Raw genomic sequence first — 16,002 nt, 5'->3', positions numbered from 1 at the left:
CTCGCACGCCTGCCAACCGCGTTCTCGCTCACCCTGTGAGAATTAACGGCCAGGCTAGATGGAAGATACGACGCGCGTAGCGTCCCTCTTCGCGTTCCACGACGCGAGGAAGGTAGCATGCCCAACGAACGCCAACGGAACGCGATCGTACAAGTGCTCCGGCTTCGCATCGCCTCATGGTCTCCTTTAGCGGGAGATGGTGTAATTTTTTTCTTTATTTACTTATTTTAGTTGCGTTAAATTTGTACTTCCTTGAGTGCCACGGCTTAAATAGGTGCCGAGCACTCTTTATGGACGTTTAGGAGAAATGTCATCGGGCGTTTCTATTAGCAGCATTAAATCCCTGTCGATCAATCGCGGCCCGTCTGGGTTTGTGATTTTCTACGTCGCGAGCGCCTAGTGCGGGAAAGCCGAAGGAGCGTCAGCACCCATCCTTCGGTTTTTTCGCTATTTTCTCGCTTACTTATTTATCTGTGCTGATAAGTGCTGGCGCGCAGTTATCGCGTCTAAGTGGCAATGCTCTGCCTTATCTTTTGTATCTGTGCTCACGGAAGCCCCCGGGCAGTGACGTCAGTGCGTCACATATACGAGTGGAAATAAACGCCGGGGGCTTTTTTTCGGTTGGCAGCCTCCCGGGAACTGCGTATAACCGGCGTGATCTTTTATCGCGCGAGGGGCGTTGGTCGCTGGGTTGCCGCAGCCCGCGCCAACAAGACATGGTGTCAGAAAGTTAACGAGTCGAGACACCCACGTGGGAAAACGAGACGTCGTGAAGCGGGAAGTGCCATGGCTTCTGCATCGCATGGCCTTTTGCAACCTCCGCAGCAGGACTTCGACAACGCGTCGGAGTGGCCGGCGTGGATACAGACGTTCGACGACTATCGCTACGCGTCGGGCCTGAACGAGCGCTCGGAGGAGGCACAAGTGCGCGCCTTGCTCTATACCATGGGCCGGCAAGCACGGGACATCTTTTCAACGTTTCACCTCTCGGAGGACGATGCGAAGAAGTTCGACGTCGTCAAGAAGAGGTTTGACGAGTACTTCGTCAAAGACCGCAACGTGGTGCATGAGAGCGCTCGCTTCCACAGGAGACAGCAGATGCCCGGAGGAACCGTCGACCACTTCATGACAGCGCTACATGTTCTGGCGGACCGGTGCGACTTCGGCGACAGCGAGGAACGCCTCGTGAGGGACCGGTTCGTCGTCGGCCTTCGAGACGAGAAGCTCTCAGAGGCTCGTCAAATGGACGGTAAGCTGAATCTGGCAACGGCTCTAGCGAAAGCGCGACTGAAGGAAACTGTACAGATGCAACAAGAAGAGCTTGGTGGCCCGGAAGGCGCCGGCAACGCTTCCTTGTTCCAGGAGTGCGGCGAGCTGGGAGTTAACGCCGTCGGGCATCAAAGAAGCCAGCAGAAAATAGTCACCGGAAATCAAGGTTCACGCTCCATCTTCTGCGGGGGCCGCTACCACGCGAGGACTGCCTGCACCGCAAAGGCACAGAAGTGCCACAACTGCGGTATCAAAAACCATTTCAGCAAGGCGTGTCTCAAGAAGGCTTCACAACGGCGACAGGTACGGGTCTCTTCAGTACACACTGACTCTAGTGATGTTTTCTTGGGAACTGTCAGTGCATCCAGCCCGAAGTGCCGATTTGTCCTAGTACGAGTTAACGACGCGCCAGTTATGGCCAAGGTGGATACGGGCGCCGAAGGTTCAGTCGTACCGCAGTCTTTTCCAGGTTTACCCACCAGACTAAATAAGGCAGACGAGGTACTCACGGGAGCCAGTGGGGCCCGTCTTGATGTGTTCGGCAAGTTCGAGGCAGAAGTTCAGTCGAAAGGGAAAACTTCTCGCCAGGTGTTCCATGTTGTTAGTGCTTTGCGCAACATTCTGCTCGGTTTGCCTGTTCTTGAAGCATTACGCATAATCAAGTTTGTGGAACCTGTTTGCAAACAGACTAATTATGAGGCCTTCCTCTCACGAGCTTTCAGCAGTCTAGGCACAAAGCCAGGTGAATACTGCATCAGGTTGAAGCCGGAAGCAGTCCCATTTGCTATATGCGCGCCGCCCAGGATACCGATTCCGCTAAGAGAACAGGTGAAAAAAGAAATTGAGAAAATGGAGCACATCGGCGTGATTCGGAAAGTCGAGAGAGAGAGAGAGAGAGAGACATAATTTTATTTGTGTCCTTGCTGGGGTCAAGGGAGGCGGGGGCCGGGAGACTAGCCCTACCGGAGCCCCCCTTCCTCAGGCGGCGGCCAGACCTTGGGTCTTGGCGGCATCTTCGGCCAGCCGGGCTGCCCAGAGTTGGTCATCCGGGCACGCGCTGAGCAGCATAGCCTCCCACTGCTCGGGCGTGGTTATCTTAAGTTTAGGGTTCTTGCTGTGTTTGGTGGTGTGTGTCGCTGCGGGACATACCCAGATAATGTGGTCGAGGTTGGCGCGAGCCATCCCGCAAGCTTTGCACTTTGGTGTGTAAACGTCCGGGTATATGCGACTGTACAGCGTGGGTGTAGGGAATGTTCACGTCTGTAATAATCGCCATGTTGTCGACTGTTGCTTATTTAGCGACATGTCAGGGGTTGGGTACTTCAATCTTGCCCTACGGTAATGCATGACAATTTCACCATACGTGACCATTCTTTCTTTCGCGTGGCCGCACCAGGACTCGACTTCTTCGTCCTCAGCCTGCTGGGCTCGTCGGGAGGGTAGCTGCTCTGATGACGGGTGACGCGCCCGGTGGACGATTTCTCGGGCAGCGTCGTGAGCGGCTTCGTTCCCGGCAAGGCCCGAATGGCCCGGAGCCCAGATTAAATGAACTTGGCGGCGACGAGATGGGGATGTGCTTGCAAGTATGCGGTTCGCTTGCGGTGAAATGAGGCCCTTGGTGAAGTTGCGGATAGCTGTCTTGCTTTCACTAACAATGCAAGAGGCGGTAGTCGTCGCGTAGGCTAAAGGGATGGCAGCTTCTTCGCCCTCTTCGGGTTGTGTGGTGAGTAGGGAGCTGGTGGTGGTAGTTACATGATTCTGTCCCGTGACGACAGCGAGCGCCATGGCCGGTTGTTGCCGGTACTCTGCTGCGTCGACATAAGCTACATGCGCGGCCCCCTTGTAACTCTTGCTGAGATGTTTAGCACGGTCGTCGCGCCGTTCTGCGTTGTAGACGGGGTGCATATTGCGAGGGATGGGGGGAATCAGGAACGTTTCTCGGATGTCCTCGGACAATGGGACTTTGGGTCCGGTCTGCGTAACGTATTCAATGTCAAGGGTACGGAGGATGTGCCGCCCGGTCTGTGTTTGCGAGAGCCGCTCGTAGTGTGAAATGCGCTGAGCCTCAATTAACTCCTCAATTGTGTTATGTAGGCCTAATTCCATGAGCTTTTGATTCTCCGTAGACTGAGGGACGTGCAGGGCTTGCTTGTATGCTTTCTTGATAATTATGTTAATCTTGTGTTTCTCGGCGTTGGAGAGGTATAGGAAGGGCGCGACGTACACGAGGCGGCTGATAATAAAGGCTTGCACCAACCGTAAAAGGTTGTCCTCTTTCATTCCCATGTCCTTGTTGGCGATGCGGGCTATGAGCCTTCCTATTTGAGTAGCGTGGGTCTTGAGGCACCGAATGGTGCGCCGGTATCGTGCCAGTCGTAAAACGCTCCGGGGAAGTCAGGGTGTGCGTCGACTTGACGCAGCTAAAAAAGTACGTTTTGAGGGAAAGGTTTGCGCTACCTACTGTTGATCAAACGTTAGGTTCCTTGGCGGAGGCCAAGTGGTTCTTAAAACTAGACGCAAATTCAGGCTTTCACCAGGTTCGACTAGCAAAGGACTCGGAGGAATCAACCACGTTTATAACGCCATTTCGGCGGTATTGTTTCACAAGGCTGCCTTTTGGAATTACGTCAGCGCCGGAGTACTTCCAAAAGCGCATGGCCGAAATACTGCAGGGCCTCCCCGGGATGGTAAACCTAATGGACGACATCCTTATCTTTGGTGACACTAAAGAGCAGCACGACGCGAGGCTCACAGGTGCTCTTGCTAGGTTGGTTCAAACTAACATCACCTTAAACGAAGCAAAGTGTGTCTTCGGGGTGAATGAAATCTCCTTCTTAGGCCATCTCCTGAGCATAGACGGAGTAAACCCCGAACCTGCAAAGATTGAGGCCGTGAAGAAACTGGAGCCTCCCTGTAACGTAACCGAGTTACGCAGTGTTTTGGGCATGGCCAACCGTCTCGGAAGATTGTTGCCTAATTTGGCGCATGTAACGGCCCCTCTAAGGGCGCTGTTGGCGAAGGAAACCGAATGGGTTTGGGGCCCTGCACAGAACACAGCCTTCGAAAACCTGAAGGGCCTCATTTGCTCAGCTAAGTGTATGGCCTTTTACGATCCTCGACTTCCAACGATTCTTTGAGCAGACGCCCCATCTTACGGACTAGGGGCTGCCCTTTTCCAGACGCAACGTAATGGTGAGCGACAACCCGTAGCTTTTGCCTCTCGAGCGCTCACGAAAGCTGAGCAGCGATATGCTCAAGTGGAAAAGGAGGCACTGACATTGACGTGAGCTGCTGAAAGATTCGATGAATACATTAGAGAACTCGGGGCTGTTTTTGGAACTGATGACAAACCTCTGGTATCCAGAGGAAAGCTTCCTCTGGATGTGCATCCGCCACGTGTACAACGCTTTAGGCGTTGTACACGTGGAAAATCCATCATCACACGGCACCGCTCGCAAAATGCAGGCGCTTATGCGGAAATCTTTCAGTGGCAGAAGTGTCGTCATACGCTAAATCGTGCATTCAAGGCCTGAAAACCGGTAGCGACCTCTTCCAACGAGTGAAAACAGCTCAAGATGCCGATCCTCTCTGTAAATAATTGCGCGAGTTCTGCCGCAAGGGCTGGCCAGCAAAACCAAACCTTCCTTATCATCTTACGCCGTACTGGCAAGATAGAGGGACGATATCCGAGTATGAAAGCTCGCTCGTAAAAGGTACGAGGCTCTACATCCCTCCGTGCTTGCAAAAAGAAATTTTAACAAAGCTGCGCGATGGGCATCCAGGCATTTCGAGAAGCCGAGCGCTGGCGAAGGAGTTGGTTTGGTGGCCAGGCCTAAGCGAACAACTATCACGCCAAGTGAAAGAGTGTGACACATGTGTGCGGTATGCGTCGCAAAATTCTCAGCCTTTGATTTCAGCCAAGCTTCGCATGGGAGAGAGTAGGGGCAGATCTTTGCTTTATCAACAATCGTCACTATCTCGTTGTGGTAGAGTATCTGTCACGCTATCCCGAAGTGGCATTGCTTTCGTCCACTAATGCGGCTGCCGTAATCGAGAGAATGAAAAGTATTTTTGCACGCCACGGCATTCCGGAAACAGTGTTGACAGATAATGGCCCACAATTCTCATGTTCCCAATTTGAGCAATTTGCCAATGATTATGGCTTTGGTCACATCACCGTAAGCGCGAGGTATCCGCAACGGGGACATTGAAAGAATGGTGCAGACGATTAAGCGCCTTGTGCTCAAATCCGAGGACCCATACTTGGCTCTTCTTGCCTACAGGGCGACACCCGGCATTTTTGGGCTCAGCCCGGCAGAAATTCTGATGGGCCGACGCCTTCGAACCCGCGTGGCAATGGTACCACAATTGCGTGACCCAGTCGAGTGTAGTCTTTTGCACGTTAAAGCCAAAGACTGCGCTGAAAAGAAGCGGCAAGCGCGGTATTTTAACAAACGCCACCGAGCGAGACGACTAGAGAAACGAGATCCTGGCGATGCGGTCTGGGTGACCGACATGCAAACGAGAGCCATGGTAATTGCAGCGGCAGCTACACGAGGGCATCACGCTTAGACGTAACAGAAGGATGCTGAACCGTCTGCAAAAACGGGGAAAACCCGAAGGAAGCTACGAGATTCCAGACTCCGTTGATCAGGCTGACCCGCGAGGTGACAATACGGCCCCATCATTAGCGGCTACTCAGGTTTCCTCGGCAACAGGATATGTGACCAGAGCGGGCAGACTGGTCAACTGTCCAATGCGTTGGGGTATTGATGAAGGAGTTGGTTGAACGCATTGTTTGTTGTGCCACGCATTATAGTTGCTCTTTGTAATGCCCGATACAACCCTCAACCTTCCGCGTTCCTCGAAATCACGCGAATTAGTTTGCAAATAAAAAAAGGGGGATGTGCTAAGTGCTTGCGCGCACTTATCGCGTCTAAGTCTCAATGCACTGCCCACTTTTGTATCTGTGCTCACGGAAGCCCCCGGGCGGTGACGTCAATGCGTGTACATATACGAGTGGAAATAAACGCCGGGGGCTTTTTTCTGTTGGGAGCCTACCGGGAACTGCGTATCACCGGCGTGATCTTTTATCGCGCGAGGGGCGTTGGTCGCTGGGTTGCTGTAGCCCGCGCCAACACGACATTATCTGCTCGCCGTAACATTGGTACTGTTGTATTCGTAATAAGGTCATCTACCATCGAAGCATAACTTCCGGTTTCTCATTATTGTCCCTTTAACGCAGACACGGTAGCCGAAGCCCGAACGCTGAAATCAGTGATCCATAATGGGCCGGAAAGTCATTTTCAGTGCCCCACAGCCGTAGGACAGCCGCGACAAGAAATCGTCGCCAAACATGCAGATGTACACATTGATGGCTAGCAGACGACACCAGGAGCAATCAGCACTGAACGTGCTACTGACTGCAACTCCGCTCGATTTCCCTGGGCATTTTGTTTGAACATTCAGTACAAATTGCTTTATGAACTTGCCCACTAATATTTCAATAACTCGAGCAGGAGAGACTCGCCGGTAGCGTCGAGCAGCCTTCACGTAGCGAACGCGCGCGCCGAGAGCGGCATCCGAGTCCCCTTTCTGACGTCACACGTGAGAGGGCGCCACTCAGAGATCTAGAGGCGAATACGGTCACCTTACTTTTTTTATTGCGATAGCAATTATATGTTTTCTTCAAAATTGGCTAGCGTGAAAATCGACAAGGACTAAGAAGGCACACTGATGTACAGGACAGGCGCTACTCGCAACTAAACTTTATTCAGAAACGTCTTCCTACATATATACACAGCCGAGTGGCGCGCGCAGGCGCAATGCACATGACAGTCGACATGCTAATCAGGACCGGGATACCAAAACATATTCGCATTATAACCAAGTGTCTAAGAACAGTCTTTCCTTACTGCGCAGAACAACAGAAGTGTCACTGATACATTCACGGTCTTTCTTTTTAATGTGATAAGCCTCCATTAGTTCTCTGGCCAGCGCATTTTAGATCTTAATATGCTTTTAAGGGGGCAGCATATTTGCTGGAAGTACTCTCCGCGAGCCCAAAAAGAGCTTTTACCCTTTGATTCTGCTCATAGTAAGGTTGTAAAACGAGCTATTGCCTCACAATGCCTTGAATCGGTGCTGGCAAAGTCCTGCGTTCACTTGGCTCAGGATAGTTTTAATAGCCAGATTGAGCGCCTACAGGCGGCTGGGTTCCCCTGCTCGAACTTGACTGCTGTGTCCGAAACCCTCCTTCAGAAACTGAAGGGGAAGAAGAGGCCTGGCTCTGCTCGTGCAGAAAATAGGCCGGAAGTGGTGCCGTATGTGCACAAAGTGGCACACAATTTAAAAAATGTGGCAAATAGGTACAATGTACCTATAGTTTTTTCAGCGCCGCATAAACTGGCTGGGCTATGCCCTCGCATTTCGGGACCACTTAAAAAACCGACGTGCGGAAAAAAGCACGTCCGGCCCTACGTCACATGCGCCGTACGTGTCGTGTACGAAATCCCACTCACTTGTGGCAAGGTTTATATCGGACAAACTGGTCGTTGCGTCAACGATCGAGCACGGGAACACGAGCGCTCTGTTAAGAATAATTTGAATTTTCATCTGCCTACGCATTGTAGGACCTGTGCCTGTGAGCCAGTGCTGTCTAGCATTCGAATTCTGGGCAGAAGTGGGAATGCGCTGGCCAGAGAACTAATGGAGGCTTATCATATTAAAAAGAAAGACCGTGAATGTATCAGTGACACTTCTGTTGTTCTGCGCAGTAAGGAAAGACTGTTCTTAGACACTTGGTTATTATGCGAATATGTTTTGGTATCCCAGTCCTGATTAGCATGTCGACTGTCATGTGCATTGCGCCTGCGCGCGCCACTCGGCTGTGTATATATGTAGGAAGACGTTTCTGAATAAAGTTTAGTTGCGAGTAGCGCCTGTCCTGTACATCAGTGTTCCTTCTTAGTCCTTGTCGATTTTCGCGCTAGCCAATTTTGAAGATTATGAACCAACTAGCCCAACAACGTATACTCTTAAGCAATTATATGGACAGTCTCGGCTGGTTTTTGCGGCCGCCGTCATGCACCGTATATATATATATATATATATATATATATATATAAAGTCCCAAAGAAAAATGATTCAGAAAAATGCTTCCGAAGCGCGGAATTGAACCAGCGATCTCTCGTTCCGCAGCGCGTGGCGCCAATCACTACGCCACAAAACGCAGATCTTTCAGGTAGCTAACGGCGAGCGTTATATACACACCCTTTACCGCATTACTACGAGACGGCAGGCGCTTATAGGCGTTTCTTCATTACCAGCGAGATGGCGCGAGGAGCGCAATGGGCGCACGTAAAGGCGTTGGCCAGCGCGCTCGCTTCTTCTAATATTTGAGCAGGGAGAACCTTGCCCTTCCGCTGTCAGCGTGCCAGTACTCAGAGACGGCAGGCGCTTATAAGCGTTTCTTAATTACCAGCGAGATGGCGCGAGGAGCGCAACGGACGCATTTAACGTCGGCCAGCTCGCTCGCTTCTTCAAATATTTGCGCAGGGAAAACCTTGCTCTTCCGATGTATGCTCGCGCGGTGGTTGCTGCCGGCGGGGAGATCGTTCTGCATCGTAGCAGCGCGTCCATCGCGCCTTTCGCGTCCATCCGCTTTTCTTGCTATCGCATTCATTGCTTCGCCCTTGCGGCGAAACTGTGACTTTTCTTCGTATATTTCCTTGAAATTGCTATTTGACGTCACTGTTATTTCTTTTGATTTGATAGCCTGCTATACTATGGTGCAGCATGCAGGGCGTAGTTTGTTGTTCTATTTTGACACGAAAGTGTTTCATGCCGGGGTCCACCAAGACTTCACTGACGTATTTCCGTCACGGAAATGACGCCGAAAAATTTACACGATCAGATCGCAAAGAAAAAAGTTCCGTCAACGGGCATCGAACCCACGACTGCTCGGTCCGCAACAACAGATGCCGGGCGCGCTATCCACTGTGCCACGGTCACAGACGCTGGAGGCTTCACGAACGCGCCTTTTATATTTACCAGTCTCCCGGTCGGCGAGGTGGTGTTGCCCTCTGGGAGCGGCAAACTAAAGTAATTCGTAATTACTGTGGCCTCCGCGATTAACACCTGCAACGCGTTACACGTCCGTCCCATTCGGCGCGTTTTCAATATAATTTCAATTTGGTCAATGCCTTAACACACCGCGAGGTGGCGATCTTAGCCCAAGCGTCGTAGAGCTACTGTATATGCTACCTTTAGGTAGCAGAGTTGCGCATCTGACTTCCAAACGCTGCTAGCAACCATGTGTTGCGGAGAAGCTGACGCTCGGGCCAATTTTTGTAGTTCTCGATGGCGCCGCTGCAGCGAACTGGATTTACACTAGTCATTCACAGTAAAGCTAAACACCGGTCTTCGACACGCCAAAGATGTCGATCGGTGACCAGGCAGGCATGTCGCCTGAAAAAACGGAGTGCGTATTCACGGCATGGCTGTGGTTACTAGCAAGACCTATGCGCAACTCTGTTACCTAAAGGTAGCATATACAGTAACTCTAAAGCGACGTAAAAGCGTCGGCCTCGCTCATAGCATCACGCTAATCGAAATCAAAAATAGTTCTGCGACGCGCGCCTGACTCACCTGGCTGTTACGCCACGTTCCCCGCTCACGCGCTCGCCCCGAGAAAAATCGCGGCCGGGGGGCGGCACGACGCGCTTTGCGTTTCCCTCTAGTCCGGCCGTGGTGATCAATGACATTTTAACATGCCGCGGGATGGCGACCAAGTTCTGCGTCCAATATGCGACATTCTTCTGGCTATCACATCTCGTTCTCTGATTACGCTTTCACCGTTTACTACAGCTACCACAAGGTTTTGTGCAATCATTTAACATGGACGTTAGTTACCGGGATGGAGATGTACCACCAATCATCAAAGTGGGGGGCATCCACGTTAAACGGTGCTATAGCTGCCAGACATCAATATACATTTTACAAACTCTCTTATATCAATGTACAGTAAATATTCAGTTACTTCTGTAAGGGCACGCTTTACTTTCGTGTTATTCCGATTCCTATGACGGAGGGATCAACCATCTTTTTAGGGGCGAAGCTCCTTAAGGCGGCACCCGTTCGTCCCTCGTAGTCGTAGTCGTAGTGCGTAACCAGTCTTACGCTTTGACCTCCAAGGTGGTGCCGGTGGGAGATTTTTCCTGTGCGTTGTTGAACAATAAAAAATTCGCAGCGTTAGCTAAAAGCCGACTTCTTCTGTCTCTCATTCCCATTAGCAGCCATTCTTTACCTCCAAGGTAGTGCCTGGTGAGATTTCTCCTGTGCGTGATTAAACAATAAAAATTTTGTTCTAAACGCCGTTGATTGATGAAATAAACCAACGAAAGACGCCAGATCTTTTCTAAAAGCAAAACGAAAAGACGCCAGATGTTTCAAAGCAAAACGAAAAGACGCCAGCTGCTTAACGAAAGACGCCAGATGTTTTCTAAAGCAATGGTTTTCTAAACAATGAAAATTCACAGCGTACATGTAAAATTAAAGTGAGCTGCAAGTCGTCATAACTCATCGAACCTTTAGTATAAACGCGCCCGATCTCACGTCGGTGATGATGTACTGGGCAGAATTCACGGAAGATTCACGGTTTACCGATGAACCTCCGCAGCTTCGCCCACTCATCATCATTCACTCCGTGGATATGCTGTGATTTTTATTTTATTCATTCATAACTACTTTCTGCCCGCACAACTCTTTCTGATGAGAGCTCACGAATGCGTTCAGAGCGCTAAACACGCATCCCACCCACGATATGCACGCTCCACGTGCAGACGCTCTCGAAAGCTTCAGCCGCTCCAGTCCCACGCAGTAAAAGCTACGCCGCAGCTACGATAGGCCTGACTGGCTGCCCAGGCGGCGCTGCGGAAACGGTGCTAAAAAGCGCCCCCTACGATAAGTTCTTTGGTTTCGAGTAGTCAGACTGGCGGCCGCATGCAGCACTAAGCTCAGATGCGCAATGGAGCCGCCGCTGTCGGTTGTGCTGCGCTTTGGATCTCGGCCAATTTCTGGCGTGGCTGAGTTCTTCAGGCCAAGCAATCTGCGTAAACGCAAGAAGCTCGTCAACGTCAAGTATGTTTACGACGTGCAGGAGATTGAAGGAACCGTTTCGGCGCGCTGCAACTCGAAGAGCAGCGAATCTCATACGACGCTGAACTCGAGTTAAGTTTTACGAGGCATGCTCGCGCGATTAACGACAGTGCATAAACGAAAAGATTGCTGTTAAGAAAGGCGAAATGATTTGCATTACACGACGAAACGGAATCAAGAAAGGTCCAGTGACGAAGGCTAGCCGTCGGCGGCCCGAATGAGCGCATTCGCGCCGTGTGCCGTTTTCTGCCGCATTCAGTCGCAAACACACTTTTTCCCCATGCACGGTCGTAATTTTCAACATTTGCTTCTAGGGAATTCGTCAAAATCTGTCAGCGTGCGGAGGCACTGGAGAAGCGACGGCGCGCAATGTTTACAGCCGGCCGCTGGAAGCAGCCGGCTGTAACCTGCCGGAAAAATCGTAGGCACGTACGCAGGGTGACTCATGGCATCGTTTTTCTCGTTTCCCACGAAATGCCGGCTGCATATCCTCGTGATCGCCGTCGGCAGCCACGGCGTGCCGTCTGGACTGCAGACAGGGAATATGTACATATATAAACGCGTGCACGCGCGTACGAAAAGTAATCAGCACGTTGCGTGCAAACCACGTTTTGCTCGCGTACTCACTTCACGCGTCGGACGGCACGTATCCAGGGGTTCCGTCGCTCCACTTCGTACGGCTTTCAGGGGAACCAGTAAAACCGCACATCAGGATCCTTACCCCCACTTTCGAGGCAATTAACCACGCAACAATAACGGCGGCGACCGCGCTTCGGGACCGCGCGCTGCTCAGAGCCGTCGCCTGGACCACCTGCTTTCGGCACGGTTTGTTGAAGCAGGGATCGCTCGTCAAACATGTCAGGCTCTGCAGGCACAGCGGACAAGTTCCTGCGTACGTTTTAAGCTCTTTTTGAGCCTGAAAACTAGGCGCAAAATTAAGTAAAACGCTCAAAGCAACTGAGAACTGCGTAACTCGCCGGTCAGCGTCCATTTTTGACTACCCAACAACTTCGGCGCACGCCACCAGGCTCCGCCACAGTACTCAAAACTCCAGCGCGTCAGTACAGACCAGGGCCCGTATTCCCAAAAGGCGACAATCGCAAAAGTATCGCCTTTGGTGCGCGCTGATTGGCTATTGAGCAAATCGGAAAAGTTAGGGCGCCATCTGGTAGTTCCGCCGACGTCAATTTTGCGTCATGGTGCTCGACGGTGCTCTCGACATATTTGCAATAAGCGAAGGCACCGTTAACCGTCGGTTCGTGGTGAAGTCTAGCATTTCAGTGACGTATGCGGTAGCTTCTAGTATTCAATCCTCGGTGGATATACGCAGCATTTTTTACGCTGAAGCTTTCATCGAGCATTACCTTGGGGTGTTATCAGCACTCTTTCTTTGCCAGCGCGTGTTTGTTCGTGGTTTGAACGTCCCAGGAGCATGAACCATGCGTTGCTCGCGTGGCTTATCGCGAGCCGGCAACATGTTGAGATCTTGAGACGATGTCGCTGCGGCTGCACGCTACAGCTGAACTCTCCGAGCACGCCGTGTTAAACTCTCAACGAAAATACGTTTCACGCAAAGTTGCATTCTTTAACTATTATACTGTGCATTAAATAATCGAACAAAAAAACGTTGAAAGCACTTTCAACACGTCTTACACTTCAAGTAGCCACAGCCAAGCCGGCCAAGCCTGGCCACTGCGTAGAAGCAGCAGCACACGCTCGAAAACGCCGTACTCGGGTTGCTCTGCGCTCGTACAGTGCGCTCACTCCCGTGTTGTGAGACGTTCGTACTACCAACGGCCAGTTGCAACAATGACGTCACAGGCAAGTCTTTTTTTTACTTATTGAACGCATCAAATTCTACGTCACCAAACGCGATACTATCGCCTTTTGCGATCGTTTGAGAATACGGGCCCAGAACACAGCGAATTCCATGCGCATCGCCATATTTGCATCGCGCCATCTATCGCACACGCGACGAAACAACATGCGCGGGCTGCCACGCCAGCAGACGCTACACAGAGCAAACGTGAAACTTCCGAAACTCAGCCCGTTGGCGAGCGTGTTTCGCGTCTTTTCTAGCCTGGACATTTTCGCTGATTTTATAACATCAAGAACATCTTCCTCATGCAAGTCCACAATGTATACAGTACGTACTGAGTGGGCTGCGGAAGCAACCTCGTCAGATACGTACGCTGTTACATTTGCAAAATAAAACGTTCTCGCTGTAGTACGCGTGAATCGTAATTGCAGTGCAGCTCGCGAAAGAGTGAAACGGTGTTTTGTTGCCCCATATTACGAGTTGTGCACAAAGTTTTGTGAAAGCTCATCATTTCAGCATGCATCGCGTAATAATTAGAGGACGCTTTACGGGTAGTTTCGCGGAACGTACTTTTAGGGGCGAAGCTCCTTAAGGCGGCACCCGTTCGTCCCTCGTAGTCGTCGTGGTCGTAGTAGTGAGTAACAAGTCTTACGCTTTGACCTCCAAGGTGGTGCCGGTGGGAGATTTCTCCTGTGCGTTGTTGAACAATAAAAAATTCGCAGCGTGCGCGTTAACTAAAAGCCGAATTCTTCTGTCTCTCATTCCCCATTAGCAGCCATTGGCATGTTCCAGTAGGAAACGTTAGTAGAAGTGTAAGTGTTAGCTAAAAGCCGACTTCTTCTGTCTCTCATTGCCATTAGCAGCCATTGTTTACCTCCAAGGTAGTGCCTGGTGAGATTTCTCCTGTGCGTGATTAAACAATAAAAATTTTGTTCAAAACGCCGTTGATTGATGAAATAAACCAACGAAAGACGCCAGATGTTTTGTAAAAGCAGAACGAAAGAACGCCAGATGTTTTTCTTAAAGTGTAGTAGTAGTAGTTCTATGTAGCCACCTCGCCCGATCGTCAACGGGCGAGGTGGACCGGCAACGGCGCGAGGACCCTGCCGTACGAGAGTTAAATCACACTAAAAGACATACTTTGCGGGCGATACACTCTAGTGAGCTTTCAACTTTTCGTCTTAGTGTACATGATAAAGAAATTATTTCTACGAAAAACGCAAGGCACACCTTGAGCAATATGTTTGGTTTTGGGACGCTAAATGGAACCATGAGGCGATGCGAAGCCGGAGCACTTGCACGATCGCGTTCCGTTGGCTTTCGTTGGGCATGCTACCGACCTCGCGTCGTGGAACGCGCGTCCTGTCTTCCCTCTAGCCTTGCCTTTAATTCGCACAGGGCGAGCGGGGAATGCGGTCGCTCTTGGCGCTCTTTCGCTCGGGAGCGGACTTCTTTCTTGCATTTCACCGATCACAAGTGATAATGAAGGGACCACGTAAACCAACAGTACAATAAAAGTTTGATGTTTAATATATACACGATGTTTCACGCTCTTTATATTATGTACTAGGCGCATTTCACGGAAGAGTTTCACGGTTTACAGATGATTCCCTCCGTAGCTTCGCCCCACTCATCATCATTCACCCCGTGGATATGCTGTGATTTTTTTGTTTCACGGGCACTCTTATAATAATGCGTCTTGCTCACAAAAGCATGCTATCAGAGAGTATAACCTGAAGTATCGTTCAGCGATCCCTTTTGGAAGCTACCTGCGCTATATTATTCTTGTAACGATGGTGCTTTACAAGCGAAACTGTGCTACTCTTAGTTAAGCCGGTTAGCTACGCCTGCGACGTAAAGGACACTGGCGCGAGTACTGTTTACTTACGTGCCAATATATGTATTATGTGCAGCTGAATGCCTCGTGTACAAATAAATTTGGGGACATAAAACACTGAAATGAAAGCACGAAATTCAGGCCAGCTGTTGAGGACCACCGTGCCATTTATTACCTCTTGAAGACGAAATCTCGAAGGCGTGAATGCAATCAAAAGCACTAAAGCTTAATACTACGTTGAAAGTGGCAAAGCATGCTGATTGCTTGTGCTTGAAAGCACTACCTTGCACTAGATTTTCGTCAAAGGAAACGCTCAAAGGTATGAAGTGCACGCTCACACAAAGCTCGCGCCTGCCTTCAACCCAGCTTCGTGTCACGCAAATTAGGCTCGCAAAATAAAATAGGTGGGCATCACACTGCAGAATATACGCTGTTAGTGTACTTACTCGCGCATTTTCACTCGGCTCCTAGTTTTTTTGCTTGAATCACGGTTATTCACTCGCGGCGAAGCTGAAAACATTTCCGTGGCGCGTCGTAATCGTCGCAGACAACGCTAATATCCTCTTGTTGCGCTGCTTGTTTTGGCATCCAAAGACGACGCAGTAGTGCCCAGACGAGCTCTTATACGCTGAAGCGGCGTGAACGGGTACTTTTTCGCACTTTAAAGCCTCAGAACTGCAGCTTGCCCTGTTTATTTGGTGCAGCCCGCGCGCGCCTTGGCACCCCGGTCAGCCCGGCATCTGGGTGAGAGAGTATCCGCTCGGCTCGCCAGCAGCCTGGGTGCGAGACAGGCCAATGACAGGCGTGCTCTGGTGTATAGGCCTTCGGCGCGTAATGCGCCGCGGCGGCTTCGCTACATCTTCGCTGGTTCCACTCGGTCGGCGTTCCTGGGAATTTGGCGCCGGACTGCTGCGACGTC

General features: G+C 50.9%; 1 protein-coding gene across 1 annotated transcript in view; it reads left to right on the top strand.

Moving 5' to 3' along the window:
* The first annotated feature begins 786 nt into the window (after nt 1-786).
* The window catches only part of LOC119384799 (uncharacterized), a 41,146-nt gene continuing 25,930 nt past the window's right edge, over nt 787-16,002 (top strand). Inside the window, exon 1 of the mRNA XM_037652495.1 lies at nt 787-1,572. Within this exon, the coding sequence (XP_037508423.1) occupies nt 787-1,572 (786 nt within the window). The remainder of the gene's footprint in view (nt 1,573-16,002) is intronic.

Source organism: Rhipicephalus sanguineus, chromosome 3, assembly GCF_013339695.2.
Source record: "Rhipicephalus sanguineus isolate Rsan-2018 chromosome 3, BIME_Rsan_1.4, whole genome shotgun sequence".
Lineage (NCBI taxonomy): Eukaryota > Metazoa > Arthropoda > Arachnida > Ixodida > Ixodidae > Rhipicephalus > Rhipicephalus sanguineus.
The sequence above is the reverse complement of the archived record's forward strand: the minus strand, read 5'-3'. Positions and strand labels throughout refer to the sequence as shown.